This window comes from Carassius auratus, chromosome 29, assembly GCF_003368295.1.
Source record: "Carassius auratus strain Wakin chromosome 29, ASM336829v1, whole genome shotgun sequence".
Lineage (NCBI taxonomy): Eukaryota > Metazoa > Chordata > Actinopteri > Cypriniformes > Cyprinidae > Carassius > Carassius auratus.
This window is the reverse complement of record NC_039271.1, coordinates 20,835,109-20,857,512: the sequence shown is the minus strand read 5'-3', so window position 1 is coordinate 20,857,512 and position 22,404 is coordinate 20,835,109. Positions and strand designations below refer to the sequence as shown.

Below are 22,404 nucleotides of genomic sequence, written 5' to 3'. Positions count from 1 at the left end.
TCATTGTCAGTGCTCAAAGATCCTGTTTACTCACTGTATTCAAATGGCACATTGTGGTCCAATTACTGAACAAAAACCTCATCAAGCCCACTTGATGGAGAACGTTTGACGATGATGAAAAGGTTTCTTTTGTTGTTGTTTTGTTTCAGATAAACTTTCACGTACGGGTTCATTCCCTAAACTCATGCACTTGATATGTTTCGCAATTCACTAGATGTTGAATTAAGGTTTTCAAGCCCTGATTCAAGTTAGTCGTCACTTTCATTGCGTTCGGCTTGACCTCAGTCTATGTTCGTTACAACATTTCACTGTGTTTACTGCGAATACACTCCGGTCAAGTGAAACGAGTCATTTTTATGTTCCATTTGTTGAAACGTTTAGTGAAGTCAAGCACTGCCAGTTAAAATATTGGGTGTCCATTTTCAGTAACGATTGAATTTATGAATCACTGTCGCAGTTATATCCCTGAAATATTGTATTTTTATTTGTAATGGACCGGTATTATGAGCTGTAAAGTATTTTGTACAAATTTAATACTTTGTTAGCATGATGTTTATCGTCTATGTATAAATTTGGGGATTCCTACAGCTGTAATCCTTTGTATGGCCGACGAACAGAGAAACAATAAAACAACATGCTGAGTGAAGAGATGACACCGAAATGCTCTGTTGATCTAATGTGACGTCTTATGACAGAGGTATGTTGTACAAACTGATCTGCTCTGCCACTCGCATTGACAACAATGAAAAAAATCAGCTTTAAGGACATGAGCAGATAGTAAATGACCTATGCACATTAAGTGCACATAGGATACTCATATTTCTAATTTGGGTATTTGTTATTATGGCAAGTCATGCATTCAGGTTAGAAACATGAAGTAGCCTAAAAAATAAATAAACTGAAATAACTGAATATGAAATGCTGAATAATATTCATTTCTATCACTCAAGCTAATTTGGCTGGTAATGATTCATTAAATACGTCCTTCAAACAAGAGCATAAAGTATAAGCAAAACAAAGCATAAAGTTCACACACTGGACGAGACGCACCACAACTTGAAAATTTGTCTTCAGTGTCAATTTTTGCCAAACCACTCATACCATTTTCCATTTAATTGCATTTACAATTATTTTGGATAAATATTTGAATATACCGATTTCACTCTTCTCTGCAAGATTGCATTTTTTTTTTCAGTAATAAGTTTGTCTGTTTTTTTTGGCTTGAACAATGTCTGTGCTTCAGATGGAATATAGAAATATTTATTGCCATTTTTCCATTGCACAGTTTTAGTTCTAACTAAATCTAAATTTAAACTCCACTTATTTCATTTTCGAAGTGAATTTTTGCCTGTATAGGCCTACTATTTGATGCGAATCAGTTTGAATTGCCTCCTTAAACTTGAAACTATTCTATTTAACTATTACTATAATGTTATGTGAGAAACGCAAACGATTCAGTGCATGAGTGAACTGTCTGAATTAATTAAACTGAACTTTCAGACCTTTAGGCAAACCAGTTTAACTGATTAGATTCATTGAAACAATAGTGATTCATGAATCTGACTGATAGAAACAAAAATGGCATTATTGCTGAGCTTATCAGGAAAATTATTATCATGCCAGTATATAATAATCATTATCAGTAATATTTTACTGGATCACATCTGTGTTTCACTGGGGCCCAATGAAAAGGGTCTAGAGATGCTCCTGCTGGAAGCCGTGTGCTCTCTTATGTTAAATTTTGTGATGTAAACGAACTAGCAACAGATATTTTCTCCCACATTGTGACCAAATGAAGCAGATTATCTACAAAGAAAAAAAAAAAAAACATGAAGAACGGTGATTTTGTTCATATCGGTCGTTGAATGGATGGAGATAGAGCTGAATGCAAACATGCAGTAAAGTAAGAAAGGAGGGGGTTTTAAAGCTAAATATATTTTTCAAAAAGTCGTCAGAAAATCATCTTCCATAGGACCCCAAATGAACCCACTGGCTCAAAGAACCTGATTACATTTATGATGTCAAAATCACAGTATGTAATTTGAACTACGTTACAATAACTATTAATGTCTGTTTTAGAATCTTCAGACTTGCTACTTGACTGCCATTTCACTACCAGATGCTTTCTGCTCAGAAGAGCATCTCCAGCTCTTATCTCCCTCAATAGGTAAGCAAGTGGTAAGAGTCATGCTCAAGGAGCAGTGCTGATGGAGTGGAATATTGATCGCAGTATCTCTTCTCTTAGAAGCTCAGATACATGATCATTAAGCTTTCACTTGTTTGAACCTTTTCTACCACTTTAAATTATAAGCAGCTTAACAAGCACAAGTTCAAAGTAGCTTTCCTCAAACTATTCTGATTGTTTCACGTTTGCTGTTAATAGGGAGAGCTCCATCTGCTGGTCACTCAGGATACAGACTCGCAGGCAATTATGATTACCAAGGTTGTTTATTTTTCTAAAGCTTTTTTGGTTTAGGAATTTAAATCTACTGAGAGGCTGTTTTTGTGTAACAATAATTAATCTTTATAATGAAGATGAATGGTGCATGTTGGAAATTAAATCACGCCAGCTGAAACAAAAAAAAATAAATAAAAAAAATAAGCTGTATTCTTCTGCCTACATGATGATTTTTAAGACTTTCTTGGCCTTAAAGGAATAGTAAACCTGAAAATGTGCTCTACCTTAGGCCATCCAAGATGTAGAGTTTGTTTCTGCATTGGAAGAGAGTTGGAGATCATTAGATATGATCTGCATATTTTAAAGAAGCATTACATTACTTGCTCACCAATGGACCTTCTGCAGTGAATGGGTGCCACCAACTTAATAAAACAAAATAAAATAAAAAAATCAATCATCAGAAGTAATCGACACTTAGTGTCTTGTAAAGCAAAAAGCTGCATGTTTGTAATAATAAAATCCATCAAGATGCTTTTAATTAAAACCGTGGCTTCAAATATGAGTCATCTATTCATAATATTGCTTTCCGAAGTGAAACAATTGTCTTGTTTGAATCAGGAGAGAAATATGCACAAATCAAGCACCATTTACAAACAAAAAACAGTTTGAAACAAACATGACAGTGGATTTTGATGCGAAAGGACAATAGGGGATGGATTTTTTTTTCACTACAGGAAGCATTATTAAGGATTGCGAGGTTGTATTTTGGCCAGAAGTAATCTGTATTCTACAGTAGATTTCTCACAAACATGCAGCTTTTCAATTCACAATTTGTTAATCAATTGACCAGAGTCGTGTGGAATCCTATGTAGACTCTCATTATGACGGCACCCATTATCTACACAGGATCCACTAGTAAACATATAATGTAACGTAACATTTCTTCAAATCTGTTTTGATAAAGAAACAAACTCAACTACATCTTGGATGGCCTGAGGGGGAATACAATTTCAGAAAAATTTTATTTTACATTTTAATTTTTCATGTAACATTTTTCCGTTAGCCTGTAATAGCTGATACGGCGTAAAAGGAAACACAAGGATTGGAAATAGAAAATGAGGCACCACTATGTGCCTCATGAAAGAAATCCCCTGAATGCGAGAAGCCATAAGGTTACTCAGAAACTCCTGGGAATGGATACAAGGGATGCAGGAGACAGCGTACTTCCAAATGAATTATGTAGCCATGTCCCTGAGGCTGGCTCCACATAGGCTTTAATGAAATGCTGTGCTTCCACATTAGGCTCCTGAGGGAAAGCAACGGGCAGTGGTGCATTTTGTTAAGCATGCCCAGGAGAGACTATGAGCAACTCATACAGCCACTCTGAATCCCACAGGTATGTCATTACATGGCTGAACCGATAGGTATAACCAGCCCACAGTAAATAAATAAAAAATAAAAAAACTGTATTCTCTTTGGAGATGAGGTTGTAATTAAATCTGAAGGAAATTACTTTGCGACCACTGCTGGGGTTATAAAATAAGTGGAGTATTAAAAACAGTGTTATTTAAATATGAGGTGGAGCTCTCCACGGGGTCTTTTACTTACTTGGGTTAGCTGATTAGCACCACAAAGGAAGAAAGCAGGTGCAGGAAACCCCTCTGAGAATGGAAGAGAGATGACAGACGACTGTGTGGATTCTTCAACGTACCTGTTGGGAAATTTAAAGTAAGGCGTTTGGAATTAATTCTGTAAAGAAGAACTGCGCTTGTATTTGGCTGTATGCTAATCTTATTCTCTCGAATGGCCTGTGCACTACTTAGGGGTGCAATTCTGGTCAATATTTAGAAAATGCATTTGATGCAAACCTAGTGTTCAAAATGTTGTTTTCAAAAATATTGTCGTTTTTTAATCTGTTTTTTTGTCCGTTTTTGACTTGAGAGGATCTTGAGTTCAAAGAATGATACAGTAAATAATATCTATATTAAATAGATTTCTAAAATCTACAGTTTAGATAAATAAACAAAAAAATAGTTTCAGTTTGATGTTATTTCCTTGTTGTGTACATTCTGAACTTATTGTATGTGTCTTTAAATTATTTTTAAACAATAAAAGTCTGTAACATTGTTTACAATTTTTCCAAGGAAATGATCCCTTCCCTTGTAATACCAAAAGTGTTTAATAATTAAGCCTGGCAACTAGTATGTTACACCAATGAAAACATTATATAAACTGAAACCAAGAAATTTTATTCAGAAAGCAAATTGTTTTTACTTTTTGGTGATGAGAAATGTACCCCCAGTTATAGAATGAGCTATTTAGTTGTCAAAATTGGCAATAAGGAAATTGGTTTATCTTTGTATATGGTGGTTCAAAGAATAGGCTCATGTAAAACAAACAAACAAACACCATACTGATAAAACATTACGATGATACAGACCTACTACTCCTAATTGTATTCATATATATGGCATTATGGTAAGTTTTGGTACCAAGTACTTTTTCGTGTTCGATTAACTTATGTTGTTTGTAAAATGCCTTTACCTGAGTCGTTCACAGGCTGCAGTTGTTGCCTTAATCATGATCTTATCCATCACAGGCTTTTTTTAATGGATATTTACATATTCCCACTTTATCTAACGTTAGTTTTTTTGTACTTCGTATCGAGTTATAGTTGTATCGCTTCAAGTAATTAATCGCGTCCATGAACCATCTATTCTAAAAGATTCATAGTAAATCGCGAATCGTTTTACTATCCACCTAATGATTCATTTGAAGAACCGACTCAAATGAGCATCAAACGATGCATTATGCCAACTTCCTTGCTGGTGCACACTAATTGTAGTAGGTACTTCAGGGAAGATAAAATAATAATTTATCTGTCATTACAAAAATCCACTATTCAGCTACAGGTTTTTGATTTGCCTTATACACACAGAGACATATATAGACATATACGTCAAAAGTTTTGTTTTTATATATATTTTTATATTTAGCAGTCATGTAACGTTAATGCAGTGACAAGTATAATATTACTGTAAGACTGTAAACTGCTGAGTCTGTTTGAAGATCTCTGACTGAATATCCACACTAGAAAGCATTAAACACAAACACATTAAATGAGAACAGCACACTAGCATATAGTAGATTTCAATCACTTTTGAGGTCTGATCCGCTAGGTGGCAGTAAGCCCACCTTTGAAGGACGAGATAATAATAACAAACCACAGAAAGACGGAAGAGAGCGTCGTATTATCTCTTGTATATTTATAAAGTAAACGATACGCGCTTTATTCGATCAAACATGAATCAGGAGAAATATCCACGATCATCCATCGAGGATGATTTTAATTATGGCACGAATGTGGCGACGGCGAGCGTCCACATCCGGATGGGTAAGTCACGATTTGGATGTATTTAAAAGGCATTGGCGTCTACGCAATCGGTAATACAGTCCGTACAATAACATTGTCTGGAAATCAGTAACATGTAAAACAGCTGGAGTAGGATCCTAAGTTCATTTCAATTATTTATTTCACATTGTTTCATCGTGAGGTCCAGGTAACATTAGTAAAGGAAACATATGGCACAAATGTTAATTCGGGTATTCTGTCACGAGGCCCCTTATAACGTTAGATGATTTCTTCTTCAAATGAGATTATTAGTTTTCTTAGAAATGCTACAGGTTTCTTATGTAGTTGTCAAACCTTCTTGTCGACGTTTAGTGTGAAAAGTAGATATCCTATTTGCGAACGTCAATAAACATTGAAGTCAAGAGACAAGTTGTGAAATATATTTAAATAATTTATATATATATGTGTATATATATATGATTTATTATTTTTAATGTAATTATTTATTTACTATGTGTATTTTATATGTAATGTACTAAGTTTTATGTATAATGTGAGTGTGTGTGTATATATGTCTAAATATAAAGTTTTCAAATGCTCAAGTCTTATTTCTCTATTGTTTTTTTTTCTACAAGGCTTATCCATATTTGTGTGTGTGTGTGTGTGTGTGTGTATATATATATATATATATATATATATATATATATATATATATATATATATATATATATATATATATATATATATATATATATAATTTGTATGTGTATAAGCATGATTTAAGTGTTGACGCTTAAAGTTTTATTTCTCTCTAGATTTCCTCCGCAAGGTCTACACAATCCTGTCATTGCAGATTATCATCACGACTGCTGTATCTGCCCTTTTCATGCTCTGTAACCCTGTTAAAAACTTTGTGCACGAGAGGTAAGAGCACATCTTCCCCTGTAGGCTTACCACACGTCGTGGCTGTTCTATGAAAACAAACTGCACTTTAATCTGTGTAAATATATTAATGTCATGCACGGCGTTAATTTTTCAGTCCCTCTCTGGTGTTGATATCTGCTATCGGGTCCCTTATCCTGCTTCTTGCCTTGGCTGTGTACCGTCACCAGCACCCCATTAATCTTTATTTGCTCTTTGGGTTTGTGAGTATACCATTTTTTATTTTAAATAGACTATTAAATATTACTATTAAGTACTGTGGTATAATGACTGTAAATGTTTATGCAGACTTTGCTGGAGTCTCTGTCTGTAGCCACTGCGGGTAAGTTTATAGAAGTCCAGCCCCATAATATTAATGGATGCATCCTTGATGGCTCATCTGATACCATATTTTTCTGCTTTCAGTGACATTTTATGAGTACACCATAGTGCTCCAGGCCTTTGTGCTCACTTCTGCCGTGTTCCTGGGTCTCACTGCCTACACTTTTCAGTCTAAAAGAGACTTCAGCAAGCTCGGAGCCAGGTAATTCTCTTTCTCATCCGCTCAAGGCCCAGATCCGTCACATTCATCACAGTAACAGGAGTTATTGTTTTAATCCATTTACTCCCGAATCCGTGCGGAATGATGTTCCTGTGTCATCATGGCAGAAATTGTCGCTGGAGAAACATTCTTCTTTCCAGTCATTAAAATGAAATGTAACAAAAATAATGGGGTTCCATGAGTCATAACTCTATTATATGATGTGATGCATGGTCCACTCCGTCGGCATAGGAAGTCACTGGGAGGAAAAATGCATATCTTTGTGAAAATTTCTCCATTCATGTTATTGGTCTGTTTAATAGACAACCTGCTGCAACAGTTCTTGCTCTGTTGTTTATATGTATATGTAGACTGTAGAGCGTGTAGAAAAACCCTAATTTATTATCTTTTTCTTCAGTCTGTTTGCTGGCCTGTGGATCTTGATCATTGCGAGCTTTATGAGGGTGAGTCTAAGGCTAAATTATTAGTTACAATGTAAATGAAAAATGTATAGAACAATATATATATATATATATATATATATATAAAATGTGGTTTGTTATATTATTTAATAAATATACATTTTATTCTCTCTCTCTCTTGTATGTGTATATATATTGTAAAAAATTTGATAGTATTCAGTATTTGTCAAATTGATTGAATTTAATTTGAACCTATAAGATTCTTTAATAGTCATGCAGTCAAGTTACGTTTTGATTTCAAGCCACATTTCATCAACTGTGCAACTCTGTGTCCTTCAGCTTTTCTTCTACAATGACACGATGGAGTTGGTCTTCGCTGGGGCTGGAGCTCTGCTGTTCTGCGGGTTCATTATTTTCGATACTCACCTGCTGATGCATAAGCTTTCACCGGAGGAGCACGTCCTGGCATCCATCAACCTGTACCTGGACATAGTCAACCTGTTCATCTACATCCTGCGCATCCTCGACTCCATGAAGAAACACTGAATGTTGTGATGCTCTTCTTCACTTTTAGAGGTGAAAGTAATATTCTTTAATTTAATAGACTCCGTGTACAATAATCTAATAAAAATGTTAATTAATATCCAAATGAAGAATTGTAGATGCCTGCAAAAAAAAACTTTGTGGACCACATAATATATAATATTTATTTGAATAAAATAAATGCACTGAATAGAAGACATTATTTCTTTGCATTGCAGTTATTTGCAGTGTTCAGAATCAGTGTTAATTTCGTTGACTAAATATTTTCGTCATTATTTTCGTCACGAATATATTTTTGCTGACGAAAACGAAACGAAAACTAAAATAGAAGGCACTGATGGAGACTAAAACTATGACTAAATTGATTGACATTATCGTCAACGAATAAAGGACGAGACGAAAATAGACTGTGACGAAAATCAAATCAGCAGACGGGAGAGATGCGAGGAATGAGCAAAAGAACCGGCAAAACAGAACAGACTGCATGAGAGAAGAGAACCAATCAGAGCCTGACTTATTGAGACGTGAAGCGAAGGTTTTCAGTTTTTATGAGCTCCCGGGAAGTCGGCATTCGAAGAGGTGATAGGGACTTTAAGCAACAGCCTCTGGTGGAACGGCAACGCCATTCTGGCGTTGTATTGCGCCTGCGCGAATTTAACTGCTACTTTGTGACGTTCTAATTTAACGGTCTACTACGGGAGAACAGCTGATTTGCCGGAGTCGCTACAACGTGAGAGGTTAGGTAAATAAATGTTATGTTTTTAGACTTATTTACATCATACAATATTAAAAACTCCTCTTCTGACAAAAGATTGTCATTTAACGCCAAAAGCAATCCTTCTCTTGCTTTTTTAAATTATATATTTTTTTGGATCTCAATAAATGAATTAATGCTGCGTTGCGCTGTTCTGTTTTACCGTTGCTTAGTGACTTTTACGTTCTTGGCTACAGCGGTGTGACGGCAAACTTCCGGTCGCTGTAGCCGTTCCATTCGCAGCTGTTGCTTAAAGTCCCTACTGTCTAAAAGAGCGACAAAATATCCACAGCTCACTTCACGTTTGACGACGAACAAAACAAAACAAAGTGTAAAGCACGCAGAGCGCTCATTCGTGGCAAGAACAAAACCAATTTGAAAAGACATTTACAGACGAGGGTCCGTGTATCATCCGATCATTCAATTATTCCATTAAATCTGGCAAACCAAAAACAAAATAACGAATCAATATTTGGTTTTCCTGTTTTTCTGTATGAACCAAATATGGAAAACTGACGTTTGTTTCATAGCTTTCAGCTCGAAACGGGAAATATAATAAACAAGGAAACCAAAACTAAATAATGGATCAAATTTACGTTGTCTCAATTTTTCTTTATCTGTGTAGCAGGTCTGACTATTTCCCACGGTAGCGTCCTGCTTGCTTTGCGCATGCGCAGTGGATAGTTTCAAAGGAGTATGTCGCTGAGCGCCCAACACACGATGGGTAACTCGCGAAGCACAAAGTTCCTCCGTGTTTTCTTAGCATTATATCTTAGAAAATACGAGGTTTGAGAAGTAAAAGGCGGGGCAACATTTAAAATATTTCAAAGTTAAATTTCATGCAAACAGATTTTAAAAGACCAGTTTCAGTCAAATATTTATGTTTTATGCCTATATAACAAAACCCAGTGTTAAAACAGAGCGCAAACAATTATATCTGGAACATTATATACTGTAGACTAACCAATATGCTCACTTACGCGTATTCATCGCGGGGATAAAGAACACGTTTTTGTTTAACGATCAGAAGCAGTTACAGTATGTCCAATAACAATACAACACGCTATAATAAAAATCAGAGATGGTTTAAATGTCCTTTGAAATCACGCTAACCACTTGTTTTGGTATGTGGGGCATTTTAAGTGATCATTAATTATTTAAAAACTATCTATCTATCTATCTATCTATCTATCTATCTATCTATCTATATATATATATATATATATATATATATATATATATATATATATATATATATATATATATATATATATATATATATAAACACATATATATATACACAATACACATCCATAAATACATACACACATACAATACAAATAAATAACAAAAAATCAAATAGAAAGAATTGAAAAAGAATACAGAAAGCCAGTGTTGGATGAAAAACTAGCAGTTAGAGTAAATGAATAAAAATTAGATAAAATATAATTAGAATAGATAGTGCTAGAGTTCGAGGGTCAAAGATGAAAAAGATGTGTTTTTAGATGTTTCTTGGAGATGCATGTACTGCATGTAATATATATATTTAGCTTTGCAATATAACAATTTTAAAGGTAACAATGTAATTCAAAAGGCAATGGTTGACATACTGTAATAATGTTTGTAATAGTATTCTACCTGACAATTACTGTATCAGTTAAATATATTACACCCATTATATTGAATTTATAGAATAGAGCACCTTTATTGCACAGATGTACTTTGAAATGTAAGTTCTAGTAGCAATACACACTTACAAACAGTTCTAGTGCACATGTAAAAAAATACTGTATGCACAGAAATACGAAGTTAAATATTTACATTATTTTACAGTTGCATTGCAATCTGTACAAATAAAACAAATTAATTTTTTCCTTGTGTTATGTCTAAACCTAGCATCAGCTTATCTACTGCTGTGTGCCGTTCTTCAGTTATCAAATTATTGATGTAGTATCAGGGTTGAAGTAACTATACACTTAGTAGGCCTACTGTAAATCCATGGCTTTATCAGATCTCGTCTGAATTGGCAACAAGTGAGCAGAATTCTGCTGCCTATTTCCTTAGGTTGGAAAGGCAGCAAGTGAAAAATTATATTTAGCAACTATGTAGGAAGATAACTAATTACTTTAAGATAAATGCAGGTCTTTGTGCTTTAATGATTTGTATTCTTCCAAATTCTGCCAGCAGAATTTTTTTATTCTTAATTCTCACATAAAATAAATGAATAGCCTAAAGAAGACTGTCGTTTTTTGTGAAGAATCAGCATAAAATCAGGTTTTAAAATCCCCATCTTTTTTTTTTTAATTTTGAAATCTGAAAAATGAAATTAATTTACTTCACCTGCACTCACCAGAAATTATTCTATCAGTGTCATTTTCTATCACAAATCATTTTTATTAACCATTTAAACAGAATGTCGTATTAGGCCTAAATATAAAACCCGATTCCAAAAAAAAAATGTGACATTGTGAATAAAAACAGAATGCAGTGATGTGGAAGTTTAAAATTTCAAAAAAAAAAAAAAAAATCAGAATACAACATAGATGACATATCAAATGTTTAAACTGAGAAAAGGTACCAATTTAAGAGAAAAAATAAGTTGATTTTAAATTTCATGGCATCAACACATCTCAAAAAGGTTGGGACAAAGCCCATGTTTACCACTGTGTGTTATCCCCTCTTCTTTTTATAGCAGTCTGCAAACATCTGGGGACTGAGGAGACAAGCTGCTCAAGTTTAGGAATAGGAATGTTGTCCCATTGTCTAATACAGGCTTTTAGTTGCTCAATTCTTCCTCTTTATGATGTGACAAAAAAGATCTGGACTACAGACTACAGTCATGTTGTAAAATGCAAGGTCTTCCCTGAAAGAGACGACGTCTGGATGGGAGAATATGTTGTTCTAGAACTTGGATATATCTTTCAGCATTGATGGTGCTCATCGTTCCAGATGTGTAACTCCCCATGCCACACACACTCATGTAACCCCATACCATCAGAGATACAGCTTCTGAACTGAGCGCTGAGAACAACTTGAGTTGTCCTTGTCCTCTTTAGTACTGATGACACGGCGTCCCAGTTTTCCAAAAAGAACTTCAAATCTTGATTCATCTGACCACAGACCAGTTTTCCACTTTGCCACAGTCCATTTTAAATGAGCCTTGGCCCAGAGAAAACACCTGCGCTTCTGGATCATGTTTAGATATGGCTTCTTTCTTGACCTATATAGTTTAAGTCGGCAGCGGTGAATGGCACGGTGTATTGTGTTCACCGACAATGTGTTCTGGAAGTATTCCTGAGCCCATGTTGTGATTTCCATTACAGTAGCATTCCTGTATGTGATTCAGTGCTGTCTACTGGCCCGAAATTCACGGGAATCCAGTATGGTTCTCTGGCCTTGACCCTTACACAGAAATGATTCCAGATTCTCTGAATCTTTGGATGATATTATGCACTGTAGATAATGATAACTTCAAACTCTTTGCAATTTTTCTCCACTATTTTTTGCCGCAGCATTGGGGGAATTGGTGATCCTCTGCCCATCTGGACTTCTGAGAGACACCGAGAGGCTCTTTTTATACCCAATCATGTTGCCAATTGACCTAATAAGTTACAAATTAGTCCATTTAACTTTTCCGGCCTCTTATTGCTACCTGTCCCAACCTTTTTGGAATGTGTAGCTCTCATGAAACCAAAATGAGCCAATATTTGGCATGACATTTGAAACATACATTATCTATATTCTACTGTGAATAAAATATAAGTTTATCAGATTTGTAAATTATTCCATTCCTTTTTTACTCACAATTTGTACAGCGTCCCAACTTTTTGAGAATCGGGTTTGTATTTATGCCATCCTTAATGTTAAATTCTTAAATGATAATGTTATATTGGAATACATGTAATAATTAATTCAGTATTAATCAAGCCTTCAGAGATAGCTGCGTCTGAAGTTGATTTTAGATGTATTAGGCATGTTTACAGTTTAATGCTGATCAGAAGTCTGTACATGCCTTTACATAGTAATTACAACTGTATAATGAAATGAGATTAATGTTTAATACAACATTTTTAACACAGAAATATGTAATGACAAAATGAAATGATAGGCCTACTTTATGATACTTATGAAAGTAATATCGCCACTAGGTGTCGGTAAGTCACTGTGTTAATAGAGAAGCCTTTTATTCAATCTATTCATCCAAGATTCAGATTCTTTCAGGAATAAATTCAAGTGTCTGTGTTTAATAATTTGTCACTGAATTGTCTATAATAATGGGTCTTTCAAAGACTGATTCATATCAGGATTCAGGAATGGTACATCACTCTATAGTCTATACGCTTACTGTGACTTTGGTTTTATGATGTCAAGAAAATACCCCCCACCCATTCACATCTGAAAAGTACTACTTACCTATGTCACACAGTGTAACTGTAAAAATAATGTAAATATGTAACTTCACATAATTCTGTACATATTTGTTTACATGTTTGCATTTAAATAAAGAGAACTATTGACCATCTACCTGATCTCTGATCGTTTTCTATCTAGCCTACTTAAGATTAAAAAAAAACACTCTCTTTATATATTCTAAATATTTATATTCTAACTACTTGTTTTCTGTGTGTGTGTGTGTGTGTGTGTGTGTGTATAAAGTAGTCAACGTTTGAAGTGGATCAAATCCTTTAATCAAAGCTGTCCTAAAACCAAATCCGAAATACGATATTATATATATATATATATATATATATATATATATATATATATATATATATATATATATATATATATATATCGTTTTGATTCCTTTTATTGATCTCATTAGTAATAAAATAATCTGCTAATATAAATGTTTTAATTAATGATCACTTAAGATGCCCAACTGCTCCTGGTGTGTGTTCACAGTGTGTGTGTGTGTGTGTGTGTGTGTGTGTTCACTGCTCTGTGTGTGTCCACTTCGGATGGGTTAAATGCAAAGCACAAATTCTGAGTATGGGTCACCATACTTGGCTGAATGTCACGTCACACTTTTCATTCCAAAACAAGTGGTTAGCGTGATTTCAAAGGACATTTAAACCATCTCTGATTTTTATTATAGCGTGTTGTATTGTTATTGGACATACTGTAACTATGCCTCTGATCGTAAAAAAAACGTGTTCTTTATCCCCGCGAGGAATATGCGGAAGTGAGCGCATATTCCTTTGAAACTATCCACTGCGCATGCGCAAAGCAAGCAGGACGCCACCGTGGGAAATAGCTACTACAACAAATAAAGAAAATTTGAGAAAACCTAAATTTGATCCTTTATTTCGTTTTGGTTTCCTTGTTTATTATATTTCCCGTTCGGAGCTGAAAGCAATGAAACAAACGTCAGTTTTTCATATTTGGTTCATGCAAAAAAACAGAAAAACTAAATATTGATTCGTTATTTCGTTTTTTGGTTTGCCAGATTTAATGGAATAATTGAATGATCGGATGATACACGGACCGACGAGCCACCCGGACATTTTCTCAAATGTAATTTTACAACGATGTTCTTTTGTTTATTGAGCTAAGCAAAATTGGAATAGTGCAGTGCGTAGATGTTGTAGCATTAAATATTACGAACTGAAAAGTACTGTAAAATAGCCCCTTCTTCAAATTAGATGCGAGCACAATACTAATACGTAATATCATGATAAATACATTTGATTAATACTATGTTTAGTATATTTTATAATGTTCTACTTGTTGACAATATCACAAATATTTCTATATTAGTCATGTGAAACATGAATGTTCACATCCTATCATTATACATACAAATCTAGCAATATTGTAGTATTTAAAACATACAATATTGCTAGACAAATGAATACCTTATAAAATCTTGTTACTTTTTTATCCACCTAGCTGCCAACTTATTAAATATTTACTTTAAATGTATGCACTCCTTGTTCAGCTCAGCTGTAAGCTTTAAGGTCCTGGACCTAACGTTATTTTTCTTTTATTGATGGTCAATTGGCAGCTAGTTATTGTTTACATTATCATGACAGTGTTTGTTGCTGCATAAAAGCTTTTGAATCGAAATAAAGACACAGTTGTGTTGAAATAAAGTTGAATTTGTGTTTTATATATTTTGGTTAAGTTTGTTTCCTATACCAGCTGTAAAAAAATGTCTAGTAAATCTGTTATTGATTTTAGTCTTATTTTAGTCGACTAAAATACCAAGCAATTTTAGTCGACTAAAATACCAAGCAATTTTAGTCGACTAAAATAAGACTAAAATTAAAACAAATCAGATGACTAAAACTTGACTAAAACTAAAAAGAATTATAGTCAAAAGACTAAGACTAAAACTAAATTAAAATTTCGTGTCAAAATTAACACTGTTCAGAATTAATGGAGTGTGTGTGCTATTCTTCTATCTGGATGGGCATTAACATCAAACTCCTTTGTTTAATTTCTTCCTTTAGTTGAGATGAAGCTCCTCAAGACACTCTTATTTTACTGTAGTTTTCCCTTGTTTTCAAACCAGCTGCATACTTCCAACTTGCAAGCAGTATTTGTAATTTAAAGGCTAAATGTGAATGTTACAAACATGATTGTACAACTTAACTTGATCTGCTAACTGTGTTGCTAATTAAGATTCCTGTTTTTAGCTGACTGTTGTGTGTAATCCATGGTGATTTTTCATATTTATTTAGATGTTGTCGTGAATCAGTGTTTATGGTTTGGGAACAAACTGAACATGTAGCCAGAGACATTTAGTTAAATTTGGGTTTGTTTATGATTAATTTAAATCTTACTAAAAGGCCTGAATTATATGGAAAACCACAATGCAAACATTTTTTTAAATTGCGGCTAAACCATTTTATTTGCAGCAGTTTAACATGTCACAACATTACATTCACATCAGTTTAAAGTAGCATGCAATCGGTTTCAAAAGTATTCAAAATATTTTACAATATGTCAGTCTGATCATTTTAATAAACTAAAAAATAACACAGAACATAATATTCAGGGACCTCTATATGCCTGTGTCCAAAGTGCAATATTCATCATAATAAAACAAAAATATAATATATTTCTGTCATTGATTTTTCAAAATGGTCACATATAAAAACTGATGTCAATTTAAAGTTCTTTGGTGTAAAAAAAGAAACTTATTTTAACCCATATTTGTTGCTTTCATGTACAACAGCTAGTTGCTATCCTTGAATCTGATTGGTCGAGGAAAGATAACAAAGTGTTGTAATACTTTTTTTTTTTTTTCCACACATTCAAAGTGAAAGCTTCTGCCTACTTTGAACATGATATCATAAATGAGTGAAATTCATTCAGTTTGAATCCTTTATTGATCTCTTGGCAGATAAAATCTGAATGTCTCTCAGTAGATCGGGTTCACGGCTGAGGTCCTTTCTCAAACCCTCGGGGATTTCCAGCTTGCAGATATCTTCTTTTCTCACCATACTCCTGATCAAACGTGTACAGTTTTCTTGTAATGAGTACACTGACAAAAACAAAGCATAAATATCAATGTTAAATGAAACTGTTGTTTGTGTATATCAAAGGCATATGGAGCATCTTAGGGTGAAGAATGGGCTCGCACCTGGTGCAGTGATATCCACGGGCTGGTACCGTTGGCATCCGTACTCCTCAAACTGTGCTGGAGTGGGAAAGTAAACTTCTTTGAGGTTGGCCAGCAGTTTAGCTCCGTCTGACGCTCTGAAGATCCACGGATGAGCTGGGGAAAAAAACTGCTTTAGTACATCCTGGCTAGGGAAACGGGCTAAGTTTGCTAGTTCTGCGGTAACTTACTCAGAAAAGTGTTCATCTGAAGCGATTTCCTCGGTTGTATGTCGCCGTAAGACACCGGCTGCCCCGAGAAGTTTAGCCACCAGGCTTCGGCATTCGCGTTGGATTTATTATTAAAAGAGATATACGTTGGATCGTACGAGTTGAGAGACTTCAAAGGTGCAGGCGCTTCCTGTTCAGCCATAGCGCTGGAGTGACAAAACACACATGCAGTGTCGCTGTATCACGGATAGGTGGCAGCATCACACACTCTGACTGACTGGAAGTGATTTTTAAAGGAACAGGCCACTATTTTTGAAAATAGTCTTCTTCCCCTGCAATTAAACATACTAATCTCCTCTGTTGCAGAACATAAGTGGATTTAATTTCTGTATCATATATATGTCTAACTGGTTACTGGAGACTGGGGGCAGCTGTGGCCTGATGGTTAGAGACTTGGACTAGTTACCTGAAGGTAGCCGGTTTGAGTCTCAGTGCTGGCACCGTTGTAGGTGGGGAGGAGAGAATGAACAGCGCTCTCATCCACCCTCAATACCCATGACTGAAATACCCTTGAGTAGGGGTGCTCCGATCACTATCGGCCGATTAATGCGCATCTCATCAGTAAATCCGGTTCTCTAATCAGCCGTTAATTCCATCAGGTGCGTGATTTCACATAGAGCAGCTGTTACTACACAAGAGCCTTTGTTAACTGAGAGGATGCACAAAAAAACGCTGAAAATGAAGTGGATTTGCGCATCTTCTCTATTAACAACGGCTCTGTGTAGTAACAGCTGCTCTATGTGAAATCATGCACCTGATGGAATTAACCGCTGATTAGAGAACCGGCTTTACTGACGAGATGCGCATTAACGATCGGCCGATCGTGATCGGAGCACCCCTACCCTTGAGCAAGGCACTGAACCCCCAGTTGTTCCCTGGGCGCTGGATATATTGCTGCCTACTTCTCCGGGTGTGTGTTCACAGTGTGTTCACTTGGATGGGTTAAATGCAGAGCACCAATTCTGAGTATGGGTAACCAGACTTGGCAAATGTCACGACTTTCACTTTCACCGAAATCCACAAGAGGAGGTCCATTTTATCTCAGTTTTAGAAGTCACATGATTTGCCATCCACACTACTAGATCCCCAACACCCGTTCTGTTCCAGAAAGACCCAGGGAGAGACGGGATAAAGAAGTCCATTTAAAATTCCAGAGTGGCTGTTTCTTGAAGGATAGGGTCTCACAGAAATTCTTGATGACAGCGAGGCTTTGAAGTCTGTGTTTTTGTCTCTGGAGAAGCAGGGCAGGGCTGTCTTTAGACAAGAGGGGAAGATCCTATTCTCTAGAGACACTGATTCACTTTACAGCTCAGACAATACACACAATCATATAGGCTGGGAGTTTTAAAGCACACAGCGGTGTAAATTTGATCTCTTTTCAAAGTCTTGGTGAAGTGATTTATTTAGTCTCCTTATGGCACATGTCTAGAAGATGCTTGTTAATGCATTTTAATACTTTCCTACTTTCCTGACCGCTACCTGTAGGCCTACTGTATTTTCCGGCAGGGTGATTATGGATGGGGTGCAGAGCAGATCTAAAGCTCTTGGCTCAGACAGCCCATTCTCCCGCTCACCCTTTGATGTCCTGCTTTCATTGCTTCTCTTTTGCCGGGACAATGGCGAGAACTTTTCGCCACAGTGGGCATAATGTGCTTGTTGTTTTTGTTGGTTCTGTCTATCTCTTCCACATCACAGAGGAATTTTCCTGACTGGCACAAACACTCATACTACCCCACCATACTGATGACTTCTGCCTCTCCTTCTTGCGTTGATAACAGATGATGTGCTGTCGTTTCGCTCTGTGGTGTAAATTCCAGGGACTTGTTTCAGGTTTGTTCAAATCCCTTTAATTATGTATATTTATTTGAACAGCCGTTTCTATGGGCCGCTATATGTAAGCCGTCTGCCTTACTGAAATGGCCTGTGAACACTTGAGAGCAAGTTGACTGTGCTTCTGCAAGCATAGTTATACACATGTCTGTTTCTTCAGGTATGTAAATCTCAGCGTTTTTTACAACCAGAGGCTGTGCAGTGGTGTTGCATCTTAGGAAACGCATGGATTTTTTTTCTGTGTGTGACCATAGATATATTCCCAAAGACCCATCCCCCATACTGGATCTATTAAAGCTGGTCCGTGAATACTACCATCTTACCATAGTTTATTTTTGCTGTGAGTGACAACACATAGAAGCACTGATGTGTCTGGAGAAGATGAATGTAGATCTACGTGTATGTATATATAGTGATATGGACTTCCATATTCTCATATAATTAGAATTAATTATTAGTTTATACTGTATATAGTTAAGACCCGTTCACACAAAGAACGATAACTTTTTCAGCGCGATGTTACCTTTCTTTTTATTATAAGGACATGCTGCTTTTGATGTCATTTGCCACTTTAAATGCATTATAGTCTATGGTGGATTCTGATTGGCTGACAAAGTTTTCATCATTCATAAGCTTTTTTTTTTAAGTCAAAATTATTTTTTGTGGCAACCAACATAATGCCTGTTAATTGAGCTTACAGTAAATGTTGATTTTGGATTATTCATATAAGTATGTCTATCATATTTTTGGCTCATATTATGATTCCCAGAAGAGGCATTATTTGAGCTGTAATGGAGAGAGCATTTCGGTTGATTCTCAACAGACTAAATCTTTCTGATGTACCTGCTCCATCGCCCAAAGGCAGATATAAATGGAACATACCTGTTTGTAACCAGACTGCACCTGCTTAACACAAGTTACCAGATGTCTGGAAAATTCACTGGCACGAAATGACTTCCGTTTCCGTGGTTACTGCCATTTCATTTGCCTGCTACACAATTTGCATTCCACATAGTGTTTTTGTTATTGTTGTATATCCTCCATGAAGGGTGACCTGACACAGGGCAAATTCACGTAGCTCCCATGGGCACCAGAGGGCAATCATGGTGGGCCGAGCTGCTATGTGATGTGGAACAGTGCAAATAATCATGCAACAACTAGTTTATTTTCACTTATCCTCTTTGGTCACCATACCAGCTTCCTCTGGACGCATGGCTGATTGATCGGCCCCCTGTAGAGGTTAATTGGCATACATTGTAAATGATCCTCCTAGCCTGCATATGTGTGTATGATTGCATGCACATTGCCATCATTCTTCTTTACCAAGACAGAATTTACAGACAAGCCTCAGAATCCTGCAATTCTCTAAAGCTTTTCAACCGTGAAAACCAAAGATTGCTTTTTCAAAGGATGAGTGCGCTTCCAGGTGGCTGTTGCACAAGGCTTTATGTATTTGGTAAGTAAACATCAACATTCCAGTTGCATGACGTGACTTTTGCCAAACCAACATCTGACAATTCGTCTCATGATGGTGGAGATGGTAAACATCTGCACCTATTCAATCAACTCAAATATGTGACTGCTTGGAATGTTTAGTTTCCCAGTACAAGCACTTTTCCTTTTTTTTTTTTTTTTTTTACAAACTTTTAGGCTTAGAAAACCTGTGGAACAAATTATGCAATAACTTTTAACTAATGTAAAGAAAGTATATATATATATATATATATATATATATATATATATATATATATATATATATATATATATATATATATATATATATATATATATATGCATATATATATATATATATATGCATATAAGCACTACTGTTCAAAAACTGAGATCTGTAACTTTTTTTGTTTTGTTTTTTAAGAAATTAACACTTAATCAGCAAGGATTCATTCAATTGATCAAAGGTGACAGTAAAGGAATTTGAAATCTTTCTATTTCAAATAAATGCTGTCCTTTTGAACTATGTTTTCATCACAGATTGCATAAAATATAATAAGCAGCACATCTGTTTTCAACATTGATAACAATATGAAACGTATCTTGAGCACCAAATCAACATATTAGAAGGATTTCTGAAAGATCATGTGACAGTGAAGACTGAAGTAATCGCTACTGCAAAATCAGCTTTGGCATCACATGAAGAAGTTATTTTTAAAATATATATTGAAATAGGAAATTTATTTTAAACTATAATATGATTTCTCAGTATTCCTGATTGATCAATTAAATGCAACATTGGTGAGCATAAGAGAAAACCTTTTTTTTTTTTTTTTTTTTTTTACCAAACTCAAACATTTGAACAGTAGTATTTCCTCTATGAGCTTTAGTACTTTCCATTTAATAGTCTTTGTCTGCTTCCAAGCTTCAAAAACAAATCCAAAGCATCAAGGTATCATAATAATACGACGTGTGCAATATTTAAACTCTACTACAGCTATTAGATGGTTTTGGTGAGGAAAAGGCCAAAATTTAAGATGTTATGCACTGATAACCACCTTTAGTAAAATCTCAACAGTGAGTTCAACAGAAGAACCAAATCCATCCAGTTTGCCAACATCTCCGTTTTGAAAAACTAGATTCTCCAACAAAAAGAACCAATTCAAATGAATGAACTTCTTATGAACACACCAAGGAGAGCTAGAAGTCGTATGGACCATTTTTACGCCTTTATGATAAGTTAATTAGTTAATATGTGTTCCACAGAAGAAAGCTAGTCAAAAAGATTTGGAACAACATGAGAGGGTGTTAATAAAGACAGAACTGACCCTTCATCGGTTAAAAAATGAAAACTTCCATGAAAACACATTTTATTTCTGTAATGAGGTCACATGAAAAATTAAGACATTTTTGGCTTTATGACATCACAAGCAGCTCATGTGCATTGTTATACATACAGTATTGTTCAAAATAATAGCAGTACAATGTGACTAACCAGAATAATCAAGGTTTTTCGTATATTTTTTTATTGCTACGTGGCAAACAAGTTACCAGTAGGTTCAGTAGATTCTCAGAAAACAAATGAGACCCAGCATTCATGATATGCACGCTCTTAAGGCTGTGCAATTGGGCAATTAGTTGAATTAGTTGAAAGGGGTGTGTTCAAAAAAATAGCAGTGTGGCATTCAATCACTGAGGTCATCAATTTTGTGAAGAAACAGGTGTGAATCAGGTGGCCCCTATTTAAGGATGAAGCCAACACTTGTTGAACATGCATTTGAAAGCTGAGGAAAATGGGTCGTTCAAGACATTGTTCAGAAGAACAGTGTACTTTGATTAAAAAGTTGATTAGAGAGGGGAAAACCTATAAAGAGGTGCAAAAAATGATAGGCTGTTCAGCTAAAATGATCTCCAATGCCTTAAAATGGAGAGCAAAACCAGAGAGACGTGGAAGAAAACGGAAGACAACCATCAAAATGGATAGAAGAATAACCAGAATGGGAAAGGCTCAGCCAATGATCACCTCCAGGATGATCAAAGACAGTCTGGAGTTACCTGTAAGTACTGTGACAGTTAGAAGACGTCTGTGTGAAGCTAATCTATTTTCAAGAATCCCCCGCAAAGTCCCTCTGTTAAAAAAAAAGGCATGTGCAGAAGAGGTTACAATTTGCCAAAGAACACATCAACTAGCCTAAAGAGAAATGGAGGAACATTTTGTGGACTGATGAGAGTAAAATTGTTCTTTTTGGGTCCAAGGGCCACAGGCAGTTTGTGAGACGACCCCCAAACTCTGAATTCAAGCCACAGTACACAGTGAAGACAGTGAAGCATGGAGGTGCAAGCATCATGATA

At 35.5% G+C, this 22,404-nt stretch overlaps 2 protein-coding genes across 4 annotated transcripts; one reads left to right on the top strand and one right to left on the bottom strand.

Annotated features, from left to right (window-relative positions):
- The first annotated feature begins 3,400 nt into the window (after nt 1–3,400).
- On the top strand, nt 3,401–15,701 carry LOC113048357 (protein lifeguard 4-like). Of its 3 annotated transcripts, XM_026210144.1 has the most exons (8): nt 5,599–5,792; nt 6,566–6,674; nt 6,790–6,895; nt 6,981–7,014; nt 7,098–7,215; nt 7,631–7,676; nt 7,974–8,210; nt 15,387–15,701. In XM_026210144.1, exons 1-7 carry the CDS (start codon nt 5,702–5,704, stop codon nt 8,178–8,180), a joined length of 711 nt encoding a protein of 236 aa, XP_026065929.1. In that variant the 5' UTR covers nt 5,599–5,701; the 3' UTR covers nt 8,181–8,210; nt 15,387–15,701. The 3 variants fall into 3 exon arrangements, with proteins under 3 accessions (XP_026065930.1, XP_026065929.1, XP_026065927.1); XM_026210145.1 differs by lacking the exons at nt 5,599–5,792; nt 15,387–15,701 and adding an exon at nt 3,401–3,794 and having other exon boundaries at nt 7,974–8,374; XM_026210142.1 differs by lacking the exon at nt 15,387–15,701 and having other exon boundaries at nt 7,974–8,374.
- Nucleotides 15,702–16,137: 436 nt separating this feature from the next.
- Nucleotides 16,138–17,291, bottom strand: LOC113048358 (von Hippel-Lindau disease tumor suppressor-like). The gene is made up of 4 exons (XM_026210146.1): nt 17,177–17,291; nt 16,732–16,916; nt 16,523–16,657; nt 16,138–16,423 (listed from the first exon to the last, which is right to left on the bottom strand). Exons 1-4 carry the CDS (start codon nt 17,248–17,250, stop codon nt 16,251–16,253), a joined length of 567 nt encoding a protein of 188 aa, XP_026065931.1. The 5' UTR covers nt 17,251–17,291; the 3' UTR covers nt 16,138–16,250.
- Between the last annotated feature and the right edge of the window lie 5,113 nt (nt 17,292–22,404).

Excerpts from the sequence above, each read along its gene's own strand:
- LOC113048357 (XM_026210144.1), top strand. The coding sequence starts at position 5,702 with ATGAATCAGGAGAAATATCCACGATCATCCATCGAGGATGATTTTAAT. Across the intron at positions 5,793-6,565 it reads GAGCGTCCACATCCGGATGG|ATTTCCTCCGCAAGGTCTAC; the intron begins GTAAGTCACGAT and ends ATTTCTCTCTAG. Across the intron at positions 6,896-6,980 it reads TTTATTTGCTCTTTGGGTTT|ACTTTGCTGGAGTCTCTGTC; the intron begins GTGAGTATACCA and ends ATGTTTATGCAG.
- LOC113048358 (XM_026210146.1), bottom strand. The coding sequence starts at position 17,250 with ATGAGAGCGCTGTTCATTCTCTCCTCCCCACCTACAACGGTGCCAGCA. Across the intron at positions 16,917-17,176 it reads CTCAAACCGGCTACCTTCAG|CGCTATGGCTGAACAGGAAG; the intron begins GTAACTAGTCCA and ends TTGTCACTCCAG. Across the intron at positions 16,658-16,731 it reads TCAGATGAACACTTTTCTGA|CTCATCCGTGGATCTTCAGA; the intron begins GTAAGTTACCGC and ends TTTTTTCCCCAG.